Source organism: Plecotus auritus, assembly GCF_963455305.1.
Source record: "Plecotus auritus genome assembly, chromosome: 5".
Taxonomy (NCBI): Eukaryota; Metazoa; Chordata; class Mammalia; order Chiroptera; family Vespertilionidae; genus Plecotus; species Plecotus auritus.
Window position 1 is genome coordinate 43,076,175 of NC_137776.1, and position 17,784 is coordinate 43,093,958.

Below are 17,784 nucleotides of genomic sequence, written 5' to 3' on the forward strand. Positions count from 1 at the left end.
TCACAGGTAACTGCCCCCTGTAAGCTGCCTTAATCATGGGGCTTCATTGGCTTAAGATGTTGGGTATTCTGGTTATCACAGCAATTTTTAAAGAATTAATTCTTCTTCAGATCTCATTTTGGAAGAATTAGAACTAACCCTTTCTTAAACGATTTGCCATTTTCTGTAATAGGAAAGGCTGCAACAAGGCCTTAAAATTCTGTCACCAGTGTATATTCTTACAATTACTTATTAAACAAAGTCAGTTTTAACAGAGAGATTCATACAATGTACAGTTTAAATGTATCAATTTTACAAAAGAAATTAAATTAAAATGTACAGGATCTAATCCTGGTTTGATTATTCTAAATGAATCTGAAGACTTTTGAAATAAACACCAAAAGAAATCCAAAGGAAAGCACTTTAGTCTTAGCTCCCATGACAGTTTTTCCATCTTTCCCCCCAAAGAACATTTCCAGAGCACGAAATAGATTCATAATTGTTTAATTAGATACATTTTATACATCCTGACATAATGGCTCCCATAGAAATAAACCAATATTTTGTACACAAACGTTGTATTTACTGTGCCACATTCATCATGTACCACTTGAGCTGAGTGCAAACATGTGTACACCCTCTGGTGTGTGCGGAGCTCTGCTCCCACTGACACTTCATTATCTAGGATGACAGAGAACAAGATTAGACAAGATGGATAATTAAAATCCACAAGGTAATAACAAAAATGTACATTAGATTATGATGATAAACACTTCTCCAGCCACAGCTGTAACTAGAACTAAGCAGAAGAAGTTTTATCAGTTTCCCCTTTAACCCTGCCCCCCAGTGCTCCGTAGGGCAGGATCTAATGAGTGTCTGGAAGGCATGGGGCCAGAATAATGAAGAGCAAAGGTTTGGAAAATGACAACTTGGCATCTCTTGTATTGAAAAAAAAAATCACATTGGTTTATCTTACCCTGAAAATACATTTGGTAGGTGTTTGCTTTTTTTTTTTTGGTCACATATAATTGATATAATTTATTACATATGATTGATATGTAATATGAAAAGGTATCTCATGTCAGTTTTTATTTTTGCAATTGCCTGGAAAGTATGGGGTATTTTATTTATTTTTCATTTTTAAATTTTTTTGTTAATCCTCACCTGAGGTTATTTTTCCATTGATTTTTAGAGAGAGTGGAAAGGAGGGGGAGAGACAGAGAGAAACATTGAAGGGAGAGACACATCGATGGGGGGATTTTAGAGTAACCCATGAAATATAATGACTTAAAAAAAACACACAATAAAATAACAGCAAAGTCTGAGGGTAAATTGTACCCTGGTGGCAGCATACGGAAGCAAAATAATTAGTGTCTATCTGGGCTGGTGTGTGCTATCGATCTGTGCAGTTAGTCACATCACAGGAACATGGTCACTTCGTACTGCTTTCCTTAATGAGCAGCTCAGACATGAAGGAGCTGATGAATACCTCACAGGGGAGGTATAAAGGTACATTGAGTCCTCCTCTATCCTCTATTGTTTTAGGGGGAAACAAATGAGTAAAGTACCCTGGAAATAAAAAGAATTATTTAAAATTCTAAAAAATAATTTGGGTTTTATCAAGAGGGCTCTAATACTTATTCTATCCTTTTGCTGTTTAGTCTCAAAATTTACAGATGAAAATTCCAACTAGAATAAGTCTCCCAATTCTATAAACCGCTCTATCAATCAGAAGTAAAAATGAAATGAGGAATAAAGCCATTACATTCTGAATATTTGAGGGGGAGGTTTGTGAAGCTGGTATTATGGGAATATTACCTAAACTTTAATTGACCACTTGTATTGGAAGTCTAAACAAGAAGCCTGAATCTCGAGAGATTCTAAATCTGGGACATTATAAAATGTGATTTTAATTAATTTGCCATTTTTCTCATTTTCAGCTTAAAATCCTAATCAGAGTTTCAGGTGAGCTCTGATCAACATTCACTTCCTGATTTGTGGCTGGAACTAATTAACTAGTACAGGTCCTCTCTACTAGTTATTCTTTTACAACCCAAACAGTAGTTGCTTCCCTGATGGGTGCTGGGTCCTCTCCCAACTGTCTGACCGATATATCCATTGGTAACTGATGGATAGAGGACTCAATATATCTTTATACCTCCCCCTTCTGACTTACCTACTTGGAATACCTCTACTTTGTAAACTCTGTCCTTATCTTTAGGTGAAACAGTTTGAGGCTGTTCATGGAAACACTAGTAAGTAGAGACCAGAACCACTTCACACGGTACTTAAAGCTTTACCAATTGGGGACAGCAGACTTTTAGGAGGAAGTTATAGAATTCTAATTAAATTCTAATGAAAATTATAGGCATGTATCCAAGATGCAGATAAAAGGGAGTCAAGAAAAGCAATCAATAACAAGGGAAAATTTTTACCACCACCAAGCAAGCCACCTATTGATTTAAAATGGGACTCAACGGCATTGAGAAACCTAGGGTGGGTGTTGCTTAAGTGGAACACTTAGATCTGGCAATGGAATTTACTTGAGAATGAAATTTCATTCTAAAGCAATGCGTACTGTACACACGATGTAGGGCCCAGATCAAAGGAGGGATGTTTTAAATCTTGCTCCACGTAGTAGAAACTTCAGAGCTTGCCTTATGCTCTCATAAGCAGTTCAGATTTCATAGTGGATTAGCCGTTATTAGGAAAACTTTGCTGAAAAATAATACTAAAATCAACACCTTTTAACAAAATGTAAAATGCCAGTAACCTCATTACCAGAGTTTAAAATAACACTTAAAACCTCATGGTCAGAATCTAGAATAAAAACCTAACTAGGAATTAAATATATGTAATTTTAGAACTAATCTCTAGGGAGGTTTTTTAAAAAAACATACAAGCATTTATATAGTCATCTACGTGCAGAAACTCAGGAATATGGATGCAAGTTTCCTACAAAAACCTTTGTATCCTCGAGGAAAAAACAAATCCTGAAGTATGCAAAACACATTTCTGTCCCCCTCCCTTTTGTTGGAATGTATAAACTCCTTAGCTTAAGTTCTATATCTCTGCAATAGCAAGGGAAATGCTTAATATATGGTCATGTATCATACAGAATCACTTGATGAAAATGTAAAATATGATTTGCATAGAACTCATTTAAACAATGCAAATAAGCTACTAGCATCCTTGCTTCTGTTCCCAGTGGGATTTCCACTGGTGCCACTGGGCTGGGCATAGGATAGTAATACGTATTATTACATTGTGCTTCACTCAAAAACAGTTACACTTATAGTGCTCCTAAGCCCAACCAGAAATGCCATCTGCTTATTGTTATTTCTTTCCAAGGCTTTAACACGGATGCCAAGTGTTCAAATCAAACACAGATATTGCCAAAAACAGGGCACACTGTGAGGTTAGGTGCAAGAGGGACGGTTTATTATCTGGATGCGGGACAGGAGCTTAACAAGCAATGTGAACACAGAAATCGACCTGGCACACCGTTTCCTTCTTGCCCTGCAGACACTACACAGTAACCGACACATCAAAGTAAAGCACATGTTTACTTTTTTTCATCCACTTAAGTTACACTCAGAATTGTTCTGGTCCCAGAAAGTGAATCATGCCATGATTCAGAAGGTCCGCCCTTCACATAAACCTATGAGCACACATTAAAAAAATGATTTATTGTACATCTTTGCATTTCTTAAGGCATGAACAATGGCGTACAGATAGGACAGGTTCTGAGAAGCATCACGTCTTCATGGACAAGGCCAGCACGGGTACACCACATCAAACGACACACTCCAGTCTGAGCCCAGGAGCTCCTCCGATGAGGGGATGGCGCTTCCAGAAAAAAGGACCCAACGCGTGGTTTATGTCATGTTGCTTTAAACTCTCCGGATCAGCTTTAAGCACCGGTTACAGTGTGTTTTTCTTTATAAACTCATTAGACTTTGGATTTTTACATTCTGCTCCTTTAATTCTTCTTTCCGAGGAGGGCGTGGATTTTTTTTTATTTTATTTTTTTAAGGAATATGGTTGCAGCAAAACAGAAAGGATCCAAACGTGGTTAGGGGCCTTGTCTAATGCACTTCTGAAAGTCCATTATAAAGATGAATAGAAAAGCAAATGGCCGGCGCTCAGTCGACCCAGAAACCACGCAGAGCTCTAAGAAACATAATTGTGCATAGTTAGTAATTCATTCAGAGCATGATATGTTGGCTAGCTCTACATTCCCAGGTTACCAAAGAACAGGGCAGTCTACTTTGCTAAACCCAGGGTCCTTTCGCAGCTCCCAGTAGGTGTCATTAGAAACCCAGGCTTCTCTTTGATTGGCATCAATCACTTTCCTGTGAAAACAGAAAAATCAACATTAGACACAAATCACACCAAGGTGACCAGATTGTTGGCCCCTGCCCTTGCAGATAAGACACATAAGCAGCCCTTGGTAACCATTCGCAGTTCTTGGTAAGCCAGTTAGTGTCCTATCTGCTTACTGCTGACTTGACTATTTTGGACCGGAAATTAATTATTTTTGTTGTTAAACATTTGAAATGGAGGTGGGTAGGGTCCTTGGGAGAGGGGCTGAGGGCAGGAAAAAATCCCCTCCAGGCAGAGCTAGAAAGTGAAGTGCCCCAAGCAAAGCGTGTACAGTGGGTAACTACGAGCTTCAGGCCTCAGACCCACAAGATAAGTCTGTGCCTCACTCACAGGGAAAGTACGAACCTCAGCAGCTAAGCTCTCTGCAGGGCCTGACATCTAAGGGTGAGGCTGTATTCCTCCCCAGGGCAGTTAGGAGGCAGCTGCTATATGGGAGATGAGGTTATTCTGAGCTGATCTGTCCTGGCTCCAGAGGGCAACAGATGGGCCTGGAAACTACAGTTTAATCTGTGATGTAGACATAGTCCTGCAAATAATCCTGTAATAAGCACCCCCGATCACGCCACAGAGGGACCATATCTGAATGGACACAAGCTCCCTGTGCCAGAAATAAAATTAAAGACGAATGCAGCCAGGATGACCTTGTGGGCAGAGGGGTTGCATCCTGTCTCTGAGTGAGGGAGTGGGAACAAGTTTTCACCATCTGAAAGGCTGGAGCTGAAGGACAAAGAATGCTCTGGGCTGGGGGAGACCCTCACTCCTTTTTGCTGCTCATGAAAAGAAAAGAGCTGTGGAGAAAAAAATTACTTTCGGAGAGAGAAATAGAAACATCAATGATGAGAGAATCATTGATTGGCTGCCTCCTACACACCCCCACACTGGGGATCGAGCCCACAACCTGGGCATATGCCCTGACAGGGAATCGAACCTGTGACCTCTTGGTTCCTGGGTCGATGTTCAACTGCTGAGCCACACCCCGCTGGGCGAAAAAATTACTTTTATGCTTACAAAAGGTTTTCCTAAGTGCAAAATCTGATCCAGTATTTTCATTGCCAAGGCCATTTACTGAAACCGTATTAATTTTTCCATCTTTCGGTTCCCTGGACATTAAACTATCCTTCGTTGTCTCTTTAGCTGGAGTTTCTCATTGCTTGTGGAAACCGTTTGCACAACATGAATTTGTTAGACGCATGAACTGACTTACTTAAAAAATTTTGGTATATGTTCAAGGTTGTTTTCTTCCATGTAGCGCCTTCGAGATCTCTGGAGTTCCTCCACCCTTTGCTTCTCGGCTGCTGCAGCTTCTAGATTTCCTTCTTCCAAAAATCTAAGCAGAGAGCAGTTCATCTTTTAATATATCATCCTCTTTTCCAATAAAAAATGATCTCATTTGCGTAAAATTACATTCTGGCTCCTGTGAACAGTGACACTGGGATATAGCATCCCCTCACCCTGCTCCAGCCCACACTACCCCGGCCTGCCATCAGTGAGCACACTTCCTGTGTATGTGGATGGAATTAGCACATGGCAGCACACTGGTAGGAGTGAGAGGGGAGCCGTTTGGGCGTGAAGACTTCTCTGTTCTGTCTAGGGTTCTACAGCGTGAGGTCTCCACGAGTTAGAACAGCGTGGAGTCCCAGCGGGTGCTCCTTTCCCATATTATCAAAAAGCACTTGTTAAAGGCCACAGGAGGGCGGGTGGAAACTGGCTGTTCTCCATCTACTTTTAGAACAGATTGAGAAGGAAGGAGTTTTCTCCTGTTTTATGGGAGAGAGTAAAACTGATGAAAAAAGAAAAGGTAACAGTTGGGGAAGATTACAAAAGGCCACAGAAAGGAAATGCATTATAAATGAAATGCAGAAAGGAAATACGGAAATAGAATTGAGAAAGAAAAAGCAGACCCAATGGTGATTTGCAAATATTTAAATTCCAAAATGAGAGCAAAGACCAGGGATACAGTATGATACACATCATAGAGGATGCTTACATGTGAATGTCAAACAGTGAGACTGCGTGCTCTGGAGCCGGGGGAGGAATACAAGAGAACTGAGTAGCAGAACATTTCAATACTGGGAACATTTTGGCAGAAGACAAATAAAACCACAAATACACTGAAAATAGAAAATGATCTTGGATGGAATTTGTATGACAAGGTTTTGGAAAAAAGTAAAATTAATTCTGTAAGAATGGGCAACACGAGTACAGAACTCTGTAAGAATAATAAAACATACTAGTATGAATCAGAAGGTATTAAAGGTACTGTATTTTGAGTACATCTCACACCCTGTGAGATCCAAACCATGTTGGGCAAACTCCAGACTTTGACTAAAAGCATTTGTAGGTGTCTCTGTAACTCATTATCTAATTCTTCAGTATAAAAGATACCTCATGCTTCAGAGCAATGGAAGTAAAAAGGTACAAACACTGGGTGAGGAGTGATTCTTTGTTTAGTGGAGAGAGAACATTCATGAATTTGCAGGCTTTTGGTAAATTTGGGAGTGAAAGGGGAAACTTTTGTTGAGCTAATCTTCTGGTCATCTGATGAAGGCTGCTTTACCCCAGGTCTGATCACCCTATGAACGCTGCTTTATCCAGGGTGGGAAACTCAAACATTTCTGAGTAAATAAGGGAATGAACGAAGGATTCAATAAAGAAATAAGTGATGGTGGTGCAAGTAAGTCTCGATGACACGTGTTGTACCTGTCATGATCTAGTGTCCACTTTAAATACCACTGCTACGCTCACCTCTGATCTGGCCGGAACCGGGCATCTGTCGGTGGGAGGAGGTCTTTCAGGACAGGGTCTAACTCGTTGAGCTCAATAGCAAACCTTGTGAAGCCATAGTAGAGCTCATAGTTGGTTGGCAAGGAACCTGGAATGAGGCCAACGAACCATCGTGAGAGGCAAAGAGGTTAAAGGCACTTGCAGAAGCACTTAACCCTGGTGTTTAACTAATACCCAGACCATTAGCAAATCTGTAGTCATAAACAGTAGATGACAAACTTTTTCAGGTTATATTTTGTCAGATGGGAAACTTTATGTTGATGACCAGAACTGATAGATTCATATATTTAATAGACTCTAGCCTTTAAAATAAAACTTTGCACATATATAGTAGTCTTCACTGGCTAAACGACACCATAATTTTTCTCTCAAATATTCAGCTAGGTAACTAAATGCCAGGATGATTAGTTATGAACATTGAGATTTCACCAGAAACACTTTACTTCCTTTTAGAAAAGAAAAAGATGCACATCTAAACTAATATTTATTGACCCTTTTAAACTAAACTCAAAGGCAGAATCTTTGTATGTGTTGCTCGTTGATGGATTCCAAGCGTCCGTCCGGAGCAAAGCCTGATGCATCATCAGTACTCAATCAATCACTGTGGAACGAACTGGCCACTCAACATGCAGGAAAATGACATACACTTGGCAGTCACTTAGGAAACTAACAGCTAACATTAAAGTTAGGGCTGAACTGACAACATTGCGATGAAAATGTTTGTCAGGTGGGACTTGTTCCATTTATACTTGATATTCAATGACATACTAGTGTATTATCAGAACTTGAGGTGTTTTATTAAATGTCAACATATTGCAGCTTTTTGCAGCTCAAGTAAAAATATCACTTAATCTAGTAAGTTATTAAGTTTGTGGATTATAGATGTTTACAGGCTATCCTTTGCGTTATTAAAACAGAATAAATACTAGGAATAAGAATTTGAGTTTGTGTATTTCATTTAACTAAACTCTCAACTAAATATACTTAGCATTTGAAGTGGAGGCATTTAGCGGGATTTTACATCCAGGAAGCCCACTTGTCAGATGTGCCTAAATTTTTTAACTCATTATCAAATATTGGGGCTTATATAATGTCCATGTTAAATATGAATAGAACTACATTTGCCTTAGCATCTAGGTTTTTAACCTCATTATTAAAGAAAACATAAGGTGGACCACATGGGGTGATCTGGCATTCCCTCCCTCCGTCACTTCTCTCAGGTGCCTCCTGAGGCAGGACACGCCTGCGGGTCTCACCTGGTCTCCAGACGCACTTTGCAGAAGGGGCCACGCCGCAGTAGAGCCCCTCATGCCATTTCCCAAACAGCCGGTGCACCACCTTCCCCTCCTGATCCATCACAACCCCCTGGACTTCATTCACATTAGAATTCCAATAATTCACCTGGAAAAAGCAAACCCAATGAAAACACCTGATTTCTTCAACAACACCAATCCCTGTAATTCCCATGTGGAAGATTTTCTTAACCTTAAGGTGTCTTATTCAAACCATTTCCAGAAGTTAACTTTTAAGTCTCCACTCCATGCTATCGCATGGCAATATGACACAGAGAAGGCTCAGCTTCTCTCCCAACCGAACATTAATTTATAGGTTAGTAATTTCTTCCTCAGATCCTCCTGTCTTGAATTGTCCTTTGCTCATGGATTTGAATGATTTTCAATCGGTAATGCTATGGAAGTAGTTTGTGAAATATTGTTCACGTCTCTGTAAATGGCTAAATTTTATCGTAAGGACTCTGCTCTGGCTTTCTCCCCGCCAAGCTCTTCCCCAAAAGGTGTGAAGTCAGTGGGAATTTACCCTGCCAGATCCCATGGCCCTCACTCTAGATCAGGCCCCAAGTATGCAGAGCCCTACACTTTGCCATCCACATGGCTCGAAGCCTATCCACAGCCTGCACAAGCCTTTGCTTTCGAGTCGCCCACAGAAGGGCAGACCAATCTCCAGTGTGTGAATCTGTAGGCCCAAGGTGGCTGTTTGAGGGGATGGGACAAAGCAAGGATGTGGGGCTGGATCACCTATGTGTGTGTGAGGCCCTGCAGTGCAGGACAGAGCTGCCGGGGGAGTAGGGGGGCAGGAGGGCGGGGGGAGGCTGGGCCAGGACTGACTCTCTGTACTGCCAGGCCTCTAGCTCGAGTTCCGAAGTGTCGCACCTGGCCTGGCAGGCTTTGCTATGAAAGGTATATATTTTTCAGGATAAAAAAAAATAGAACATGTTTTATTTGACAGGTTGTAGGTTTGGTTTACATATTTCAAATATTTACCCATATGGAATAGGGATTTCATTTGGATTCTTGCCCTGAGCTTTGCATATAGCAGGGCAGACCTAAACTAAAGTTTCTCATAGCCTACCAAACTGAATGCATACATTTACTGTCATCTCTCATCCAGAGCATATAACAATCCTGGCTCTTCAGTTCTGAGCCACCTAATGAACCTACTTAAAAAGAGGGGAAAAAGAAAAACATGTTAAGCTAAAATGAATATATTCCATTAAAATGAACACGACCAGAAGAGAAAATTTTAAGTATTAAGGCTCCAATTATGTTACCTGTTTCTAGAATGAGATCGGGACTAGAAGAGATGAAGAGGGTGGGTGGAGTTTCTGGACCCTGATGGATTCTGTAGCACCCCTACAAAAGCACAGTGATGACCCCATGTTCCACGTCTGAGCAAAGACCAGGGAAAATGGTGCTCTGTAGGAACCTCCATCCCAGACATCCTTTTTTGTTTTTTAATCCTCACTTGAGGGTATTTTTCTTTAAAAAAATATTTTTATTGGTTTTAGAGAGGAAGGAGGAGGAAGAGAGAGACAGAAACATCAATGATGAGAGAGAGAAACATTGATCGGCTGCCTCCTGCATACCCTGCACTGAGAATTGAGCCCACAACTTGGGCATGTGCCCTGACTGGGAATTGAACCGTGACCTCCTGGTTCATAGGTCGATGCTCAACCACTGAGTAACACCAGACAGGCTGGAGGATATTTTCCCACTGATTTTTAGAGATAGTGGAAGGGATGTAGAGTGACAGGGAGAGAGAAACATCAATGTGAGAGAAACATATCGATTGGTTGCCGCCTGTGCACACCCTGATTAGGGTCTGGAATCAAGCCTGCAACTGAGGTACGTGCCCTTGACCAGGATTGAACCCAGGACCCTTCTGTCTATCTACTGAGCCAAACCAGCTAGGGCCCAGACATCTTCTCTTGTAAATAAAGGTAATGTTTTTTCTTGAACTTATCTGTATTATAATAGTGGCAGAGTTGGGTAAGCTTATAGTGACTGGAAGCTATCATCTATATGCATTCTCAGAAAAAGACAACTGCAGTATAATTAGGTCCCTAAAATAGATCACTTGAATATGTTGTAATCAAGCAGGAATAAAAATAGGAATATAAACCAGAGAACTTGTTATAGGCAAAAATAGGAATAGAAATAGAAACCAGAAGACTTATTATAGGCAAGAAGTGTTTTCTGGAATTTTACTGAATGAACTGCTGATGGGTTGCTAAGAAAGAAATTCTTTAAGAAGAATTTTTTCCCCTGTTTTGAGATGGTGCCTTTTTTGGCCTCTACACACTCGGAAGTCTGCACGCCTTGAGGAATGCCATCAGTTGGTTTTGGTTCTGCTTTCCTATCTGAAATGTTCTTAAGTATCAATGATACAGGACAGACTTAGTTGAGGCTGTTGAAGGTAATTGGTTTATTTCCTCCTTAGAGGAAGAATATCATGTTATTTTTTTCTTTACTGTTAAAGTCATTATTTACCTTGACAAATGTGAGTTTGCAAATGCAAACACTGCTTTTGGTATTTCTAATGGTTACTTCTCCATAATGTTCTATCCACCTCCGCCCACTGAGAATGTTGTGTATGCACGTGGTGACTTTATTCCACACGTAGCAATCTCCATACCTAGCAAAGAATACAACAATGATTAAAAAACAATGAAAGTCACACATATATATTACTATTTTTACTAATGAGAATATTCATTGGCCAAAGCTCCCTTTTCCCTCATTTTCTTTTCATTTCTTTGTTGAAAGTTTCTATGTGTTCAAGGACATTTACGACATGATTCATTAACTTAAGGAACAAGTCAGTGCTTTTTATGGGCCAGGTACTAAACTACGAAGGTGAATAGGGCCAGTTTCTTGCTCTCCTGGAGCCAACAGTATGATGGGGTAGATGGATGTGCCAACAAATACTTACAATAAGGTATGATGAGGAAGTAACATGAGCACACAGAAGGGGGAGACTGTAGTCCTTAGATCTGCCTGTAATGTGGGCTGAGTGTCAAGAAAGACTTGCTAAAGGAGGCTGGGGAAAAGCATTAGAAGTCAAAAACGCAGGGCACACCTGGGGCCTGGGAGTAGTGTGCTACAGTGAGTGTGTGTGGTGGGAGGCCAGGTAGAAAGGTATAGTGGGCAGAGTGGGGAAACCCTCAAGACTGACCCATGCATCTGATTTACCCTGCAGGCAATGGGCCACTGTGGAAGGATTCCAGGGAACAGAGAGGCAGACAGGGCATGCATTTAAGAAAGATTAATTTGAGGATATTGTTTCCGTTTCTAAGTTAACACCAAAGTTGCGAATGATTCTTTGGGAAAAGACTGATGTGCATAATAACTGAGGCAGCATGAATGTAATGCAAACTCCAGGGAGTAAGGTTACAGATTTTCTGCCAAGGAACAAGGTGGCATTGCTTCATTGCTTCAAGTCCCATTTGCATGTTATGTATATTTACAAGAAAAAAAAGTGTTACTTCAAAGTTTAAAAATGCTTTTATGTTTCTAAAAAAATATGAATTGGTATGATGTAGGAACTATATACCACTGGGAAAATTCTTTCTTCCTCATGAGTTTGCAAATATTGAAAGTTTATTTTGTGGTCCTGGGAATCCCTCTTTCCCCACCTTCCTCCATATCCAATCAGTCAGCAAATTCTATCATTCAAAAAGACAAAACCAAACCAAACCAACCAAATGAAGACATAAAGGAAACTAATCAAGTCTTTGGCTTTAATGAAAAATTCAATTAATTTGAAAAGATTTAAAGGCTATCTTCTCTGGAAAACAGCCATATAAGGATTCTATCACTCTTCCTTAATAAAATAACTTAGAAATTAAAAAGAGTCCCCGAATCTAAGATTAATTCAAAATGAAATAATAAAATGTATAAGAAGAAATGGGTCAAAATGAGACTCTGTTATATAAAATGCAAACTAAAACGGTGACTGGGACAGGTAGGCACCTGGTGTTGACTGATGACTGGAGAACATGAGGAGATAAATAGGAAGCTTAATGCATATGCTAAAGTTCTTGCTTGCTTTTGTGGGAGAACATTCTTAGCACTTTGGTAAAACTAACAGATGCTTCGGCCATACAGGGAAACAGACCCTGGTGCCTTCTAGGGTTTCAAACATCCATTTCTGATTTTGAAAAGGAGGTAAGATACCAAAAGGACGAAGAGAGAAACCTACTTTGGAAGCATGACATTCAGCGTTCCCACAGGCAGGATTTCCATCGACTTCCCCCAGAACTTGTTCTTCCATCTGATATCTAAATGACACAGGCAGAGGACAAGAAATATATACTCTACATCTAATGATTTATTCTATAAAAACTAAATTTTGTATTAACATCTCACAAAGAGTTTTTGTAATTACAATTGATTCTCTCTCTATATATCTTTTAAATGTGTTTTTATTGATTTCGGAGAGGAAGAGAGAGGGAGAAAGAGATAGAAACAGCTATGATGAGAGAGAATCATTGACTGGCTGCCTCCTGTGCGCCCCCAACTGGGGATCGAGCCTGCAACCCGGGCATGTGCCTTTGACTGGAATTGAACCTGGGACCCTTCAGTCCGCAGGTCAACGCTCTATCCACTGACCAAACCAGCTAGGGCCGATTCTATATTGTTGATTTAACATGACAAATGCCCAAAGATGGCCCAAAGTGAAAAGATTAACTGTGAACAAAAAAAATCTACTATCTATATTTCTTCATAACACATGTTTCATATTTGTTTTCAACTAACGAAACTGAGGAAAGCCTGGAATAATACATGTGTGTATATGTGCACATTCATATGTGTATGTATACTTTACTATGTCTTATTGTCTAGGGCTTAATCACAAGGAACAACAACAGCCTGTAATTATTGGAATCAAGAGTCTAGGTCAGTGGTCGGCAAACTCATTAGTCAACAGAGCAGCAAACCGCGGCTCGCGAGCCACAGTTTGCCGACCACTGGTCTAGATAAATGTTGTTATAAGTTTTAACTAGATAGTGGAAATAGTTTATATAGAGACAAGTGAGTTTATAGCAAAATTAATGGCAGTATGGATTTACATACACATTTATTTGAAGAATTATATGATTTGGGAGACCAGTTCACAAATAAAATCTCTAAATACAGATAGATAAGGTTATGAGAAAGTGAGATTAACTTAATGAATATGTTCCTACAGTGGGTGAGATATGACTCCAGGGCCCAGCACTTCATCTCACATGACAGCTTTATGTTTGACTTAGGGAAACTCAGGTTTACCTGTGCATTCACAATAACCACCTGGTCCCATTTTGATGAACTAAGGGAGCTTAGTGCTGCCTCCACCAAATTTCTGACTCTATGTTATGACCAAGAAATGTTTTCTTTTCCTATTTTGCAATAAAGTGCAGTTACAGTGCTCTATCATTCTGCATGTTTTCAGGTTGAGGAAGTGTGTATGTATGAGAAGCAAATGAAGCATCCTTCCAAACATAAACTCTTTATACTTAATATTATGTATTCTTGCTAAAGGGATTTTGAAACATTTTATTTTAGGAAAGTTTGTGACATTATGATTGGACAATGGGCATTAATTCAATAGACTCCAATCCAAACACCTCAATGACTTAAAGACCAGAAATCAGTGCAATATTTACATACTTAGTAGACTGTCACCACAGACGATGTGCCACAGAGCCTTCCTTCAGGACTAAGATGTATTTGTACACTTTCAGGAAGCAAGAAGATAGCAGATAAAATCTCCATGCTTAAAATATAGACCATGCCCTGACCAGTTTGGCTCAGTGGATAGAGCATCGGCCTGCGGACTCAAGGGTCCCAGGTTCGATTCTGATCAAGGGCATGTACCTTGGTTGCAGGCACATCCTCAGTAGGGGGTGTGCAGGAGGCAGCTGATCGATGTTTCTCTCTCGTTGATGTTTCTAACTCTCTATCCCTCTCCCTTCCTCTCTGTAAAAAATCAATAAAATATATTTAAGAAAAAAAAATATAGACAATGAGGTACAACGAGGTAGTGATAGCCCCGAGCTGGCACAGTCAGCTTGGAGCTCTGCTGTTCCATAGGGCTTGCTTCCTAAACAATCTCCTCGCCTAGATGACATGATTTAATATTTAAAACAGGAAATCTAATTTCTTAAACTGAGCTCTGCGTCAATTATGAAAATTCTCCAAGTTCCAAAGGTAGCAATGTAAATTGAGTCCCAGGTTTGGAGACTAGAAACTGTCTCATAGGACAATCAGTTGAATTTTTAAGTTGTAATTGAAAAACAAACCTTGCCAAAACACAAAATTCTTGGATTCACAGTGACAGGCAGAAATGGGTGGATGATGGCTAACCTGGTAATTAAAAACAAAATAGAAAGTTTTGACATCAGTGTTAAAACTTCAATAAACAGCAACTTTTTTTACAACATATATTGGCTTCTGCCAAATAAAAACTACTCAGCTCATCCATCTCTATTAATGAATTTTTCTCAAAATATACAAGTAAATTATTAAATCTTGAACTTTTAAGACTTCATGTTTAAACACAGAGAACATATATATTTATAGGGGGCAATTATATAAATAAATTGAGTTGTCCATTAACTAATATCATAACCCACCCCAAACAGAGGTTTACAAAATATTTTCATCCTCAAACTGCCCAACTACCTACACAGAAGCCTTCCTGATGCAATGGGACTTACCTGTTCTGAGAAAAAGCGGAATCCCTTGTCCTCTCTAATGCATTCATAAGTCTCCCCAAGGACAGGGTTGAATGGCTTACTTCCTGCTCTGAAATATGTAGAGCAATATCCTGAAACTGCAAATGCAGCAATAAGAACCTGTTAAAACATTTAAGAAAGGAAAATAATATAGGAGAGACCACTTCCAGGTCTGTTTGTCCCTTATTCCTCTAGATTTTACATTCCCCATCAATGGGTGCTGACTGCATGGCATTTGCATTTTCTATTATTTGCGCAGACTCTTCATACACTCATGGGGGAAAACGAAGTTAAACGCCTCTCAAGGAGACCAGCAGGCAATTAAGGCCAAGTACTTTTCATTCATCTGTCCACCCAATTTCCTGAGTATCACAAGTTCAACGTTTCTGAAACACAGTTTGCAGGTTATGCTGTCTGCACAATCTTAGTGCCATGTGCACAAGGGTTGTGGCTGTTGGTGCTTTTCTGAGGGCAAGTCAAGTGGTGCTTTTAAGAGGGCAGGTCAAGTGTTCGACAGTTATGTGGAATAGAGGCCAGGGCAAAGCACTAACAGGAGGTTCCCTTCTCAGAACTAAGTTCCCGAACAAATGGGCTCTCTTGGCATTCAGGAAAAGTTAATAAAGCAAGGCTAGGCATGCCTTCACCCCGTAAGAAGAGTGATTTTTACATCCTAACTTTAGAAACACTCTGAACCAAGCGTAAGTCACAAAGTGTGTATCTTCTAGTGGATTTATGCAAATGGACCAATTCCTCTCTTACCTAGGCAGTGAGAATGTTATGCAGAAACCAACTGTGCCATCACAGTGAACTCTGCCTTAGCCCAGGCCCAGGTTGACAAATGCCCACAGAGCACTGCTCTGTCATTTGTTACCATGCGCTCATAGGGGTCGTCGGTTTCCGAAGCCTTGTCCAGAAGCTCACTGTACTCCATTTCCTCGCAGAGATGCTGCAGAGTGTTGAGCGGCTCGTTTAGCTCCACAGGCATAGACACTTTAGATAGATCTTTACCAATGTTGTTCCTCAAGATATTCCACAGGTTAATGTTACTGGTGTCAGGACAGGGAGCTGGCAGGCAGGTTCGGCGTCCGTTCCGGAAGGCTCCTCCTGTAAGCTCCCCATTCAAGACTGAAATCGGGAGACGAGAATCATGATGAAAGATACTTTGCTTTTCATAAAACCCGGGAGGGAAATAACGCGTTCAAATAATTCTGATTGGGATACATTTCTTAAGCCTTTATTATTCCCTCAAGAATGAATGGAATTATTTCAATACAAGGTTGCTAATAAATGCACAAAATATTAGTGTACAGTTTTTCAAACAGGGTGTTAACTATATAGAATATTCAAGAAAAAAAGTCAAATTTTAAAAAGTTAAATATATTTAATAAGAAGAACTCCAATTTTTGGTTTAAGCAAGAAATAAAACCTTTTCACAATCATTTACCTAACAGATTTTAGAACCATTTACCTCAACAGATTATACAAATACATAATCTATCAAACTATCAACTACAAAAAGAACAATTAATTTGGGAGAGAGTGATTGTTCACTGAAACACCAGCCTTGTAATTTGGCACGAAGAGAGAAGAACCTGCAAGCTCAAAGGATGCATACTTTGCCGAGAAATGTTGTCCGCAACACTGGTGTTGTCTTCTGATATATTATCACTCACATCACTGATGTAAGACTCATCATCTGAAGCCTAGGGAAGGAATAAATATAGAAAGGATCAGGATTCTTATTCAGTATTGGAAGTTCAGAAAATCAAACAATTAAACACAAGATGTTGCTCAAATGAAAAGCAAAGGTCATAGTGGGAAATGCATTATAGACATATGTGCAGTGAACACTTGAGGGTCTTCCATGAATATAGAATGGCTCAAAATAAGTAGCCCGCTGTCTTAGCAGGGGTGGGAGGCTAGTACATAACCAGAAATACTTCAGTACAATGCAACAAGAATATACGAAAAAGGAGGCCCTATGACTCCCCCTCGACTCTATGAGCCACTGAATTTTAGAGAGAAAGGAAGAGGAAGAGAGAGAGAGAGAGAGAGAGAGAGAGAGAGAGAGACACTGATATGAGAAACATCAATTGGTTGTCTCCCATACATGCCTTGACCAGGGAATCGAACCCACAACCTAGGCTTGTGCCCTGATTGGGAATCGAACCCCAACCTTTTGGTGTATGGGACAATGCTCCAACCCACTGAGTAACCCAGCCAAGGTGACACCACCACCTTGACTGTACTTCTTGTGCAATAACCTGCTTCATTTCTGCATTGCCAGTGTCTATGCAAGGGGCAATTGGCTTCCCAGTTGAGTATGCCCAGAACTTTGAAATGGAAATAAGGTCTCTTTCTAAGAGATAAGCTGTAATCATCAGATGACAGGTCAGAGCCCAGATAATGTAGTGTCCAGTTTGATTGTAATTTGATTGAAAAGGATTAAGGACTGGTAAGCAATGGGAGCTCAGAAAAGGAAGAGTCAGAAAAGAAAATGCTGGTAGCATGTCTCCAGAATGGTGGTCCCTGGGGCATAGAGACTGGATCATAGACACAAATAACCCATCCATGTGGCAGCGTATCCCTCCTTATTAAGGAGATGGAAGGTTGCAGCTATT

At 40.2% G+C, this 17,784-nt stretch overlaps 1 protein-coding gene across 4 annotated transcripts in view; it reads right to left on the minus strand.

Annotated features, from left to right (window-relative positions):
• Positions 1–467: 467 nt before the first annotated feature.
• Positions 468–17,784, minus strand: part of OSBPL6 (oxysterol binding protein like 6) — a 190,079-nt gene continuing 172,762 nt past the window's right edge. For all 4 annotated transcript variants that reach the window (XM_080669258.1, XM_080669257.1, XM_080669255.1 and 1 more), the window contains 10 exons: positions 16,779–16,866; positions 16,035–16,288; positions 15,146–15,283; positions 14,729–14,792; positions 12,646–12,724; positions 10,935–11,079; positions 8,406–8,550; positions 7,111–7,237; positions 5,570–5,692; positions 468–4,334 (listed from right to left, as the gene is read on the minus strand). In XM_080669258.1, coding sequence (XP_080525384.1) covers positions 4,226–4,334; positions 5,570–5,692; positions 7,111–7,237; positions 8,406–8,550; positions 10,935–11,079; positions 12,646–12,724; positions 14,729–14,792; positions 15,146–15,283; positions 16,035–16,288; positions 16,779–16,866 — 1,272 coding nt within the window. In that variant the 3' untranslated portion in view covers positions 468–4,225. The remainder of the gene's footprint in view (positions 4,335–5,569; positions 5,693–7,110; positions 7,238–8,405; positions 8,551–10,934; positions 11,080–12,645; positions 12,725–14,728; positions 14,793–15,145; positions 15,284–16,034; positions 16,289–16,778; positions 16,867–17,784) is intronic.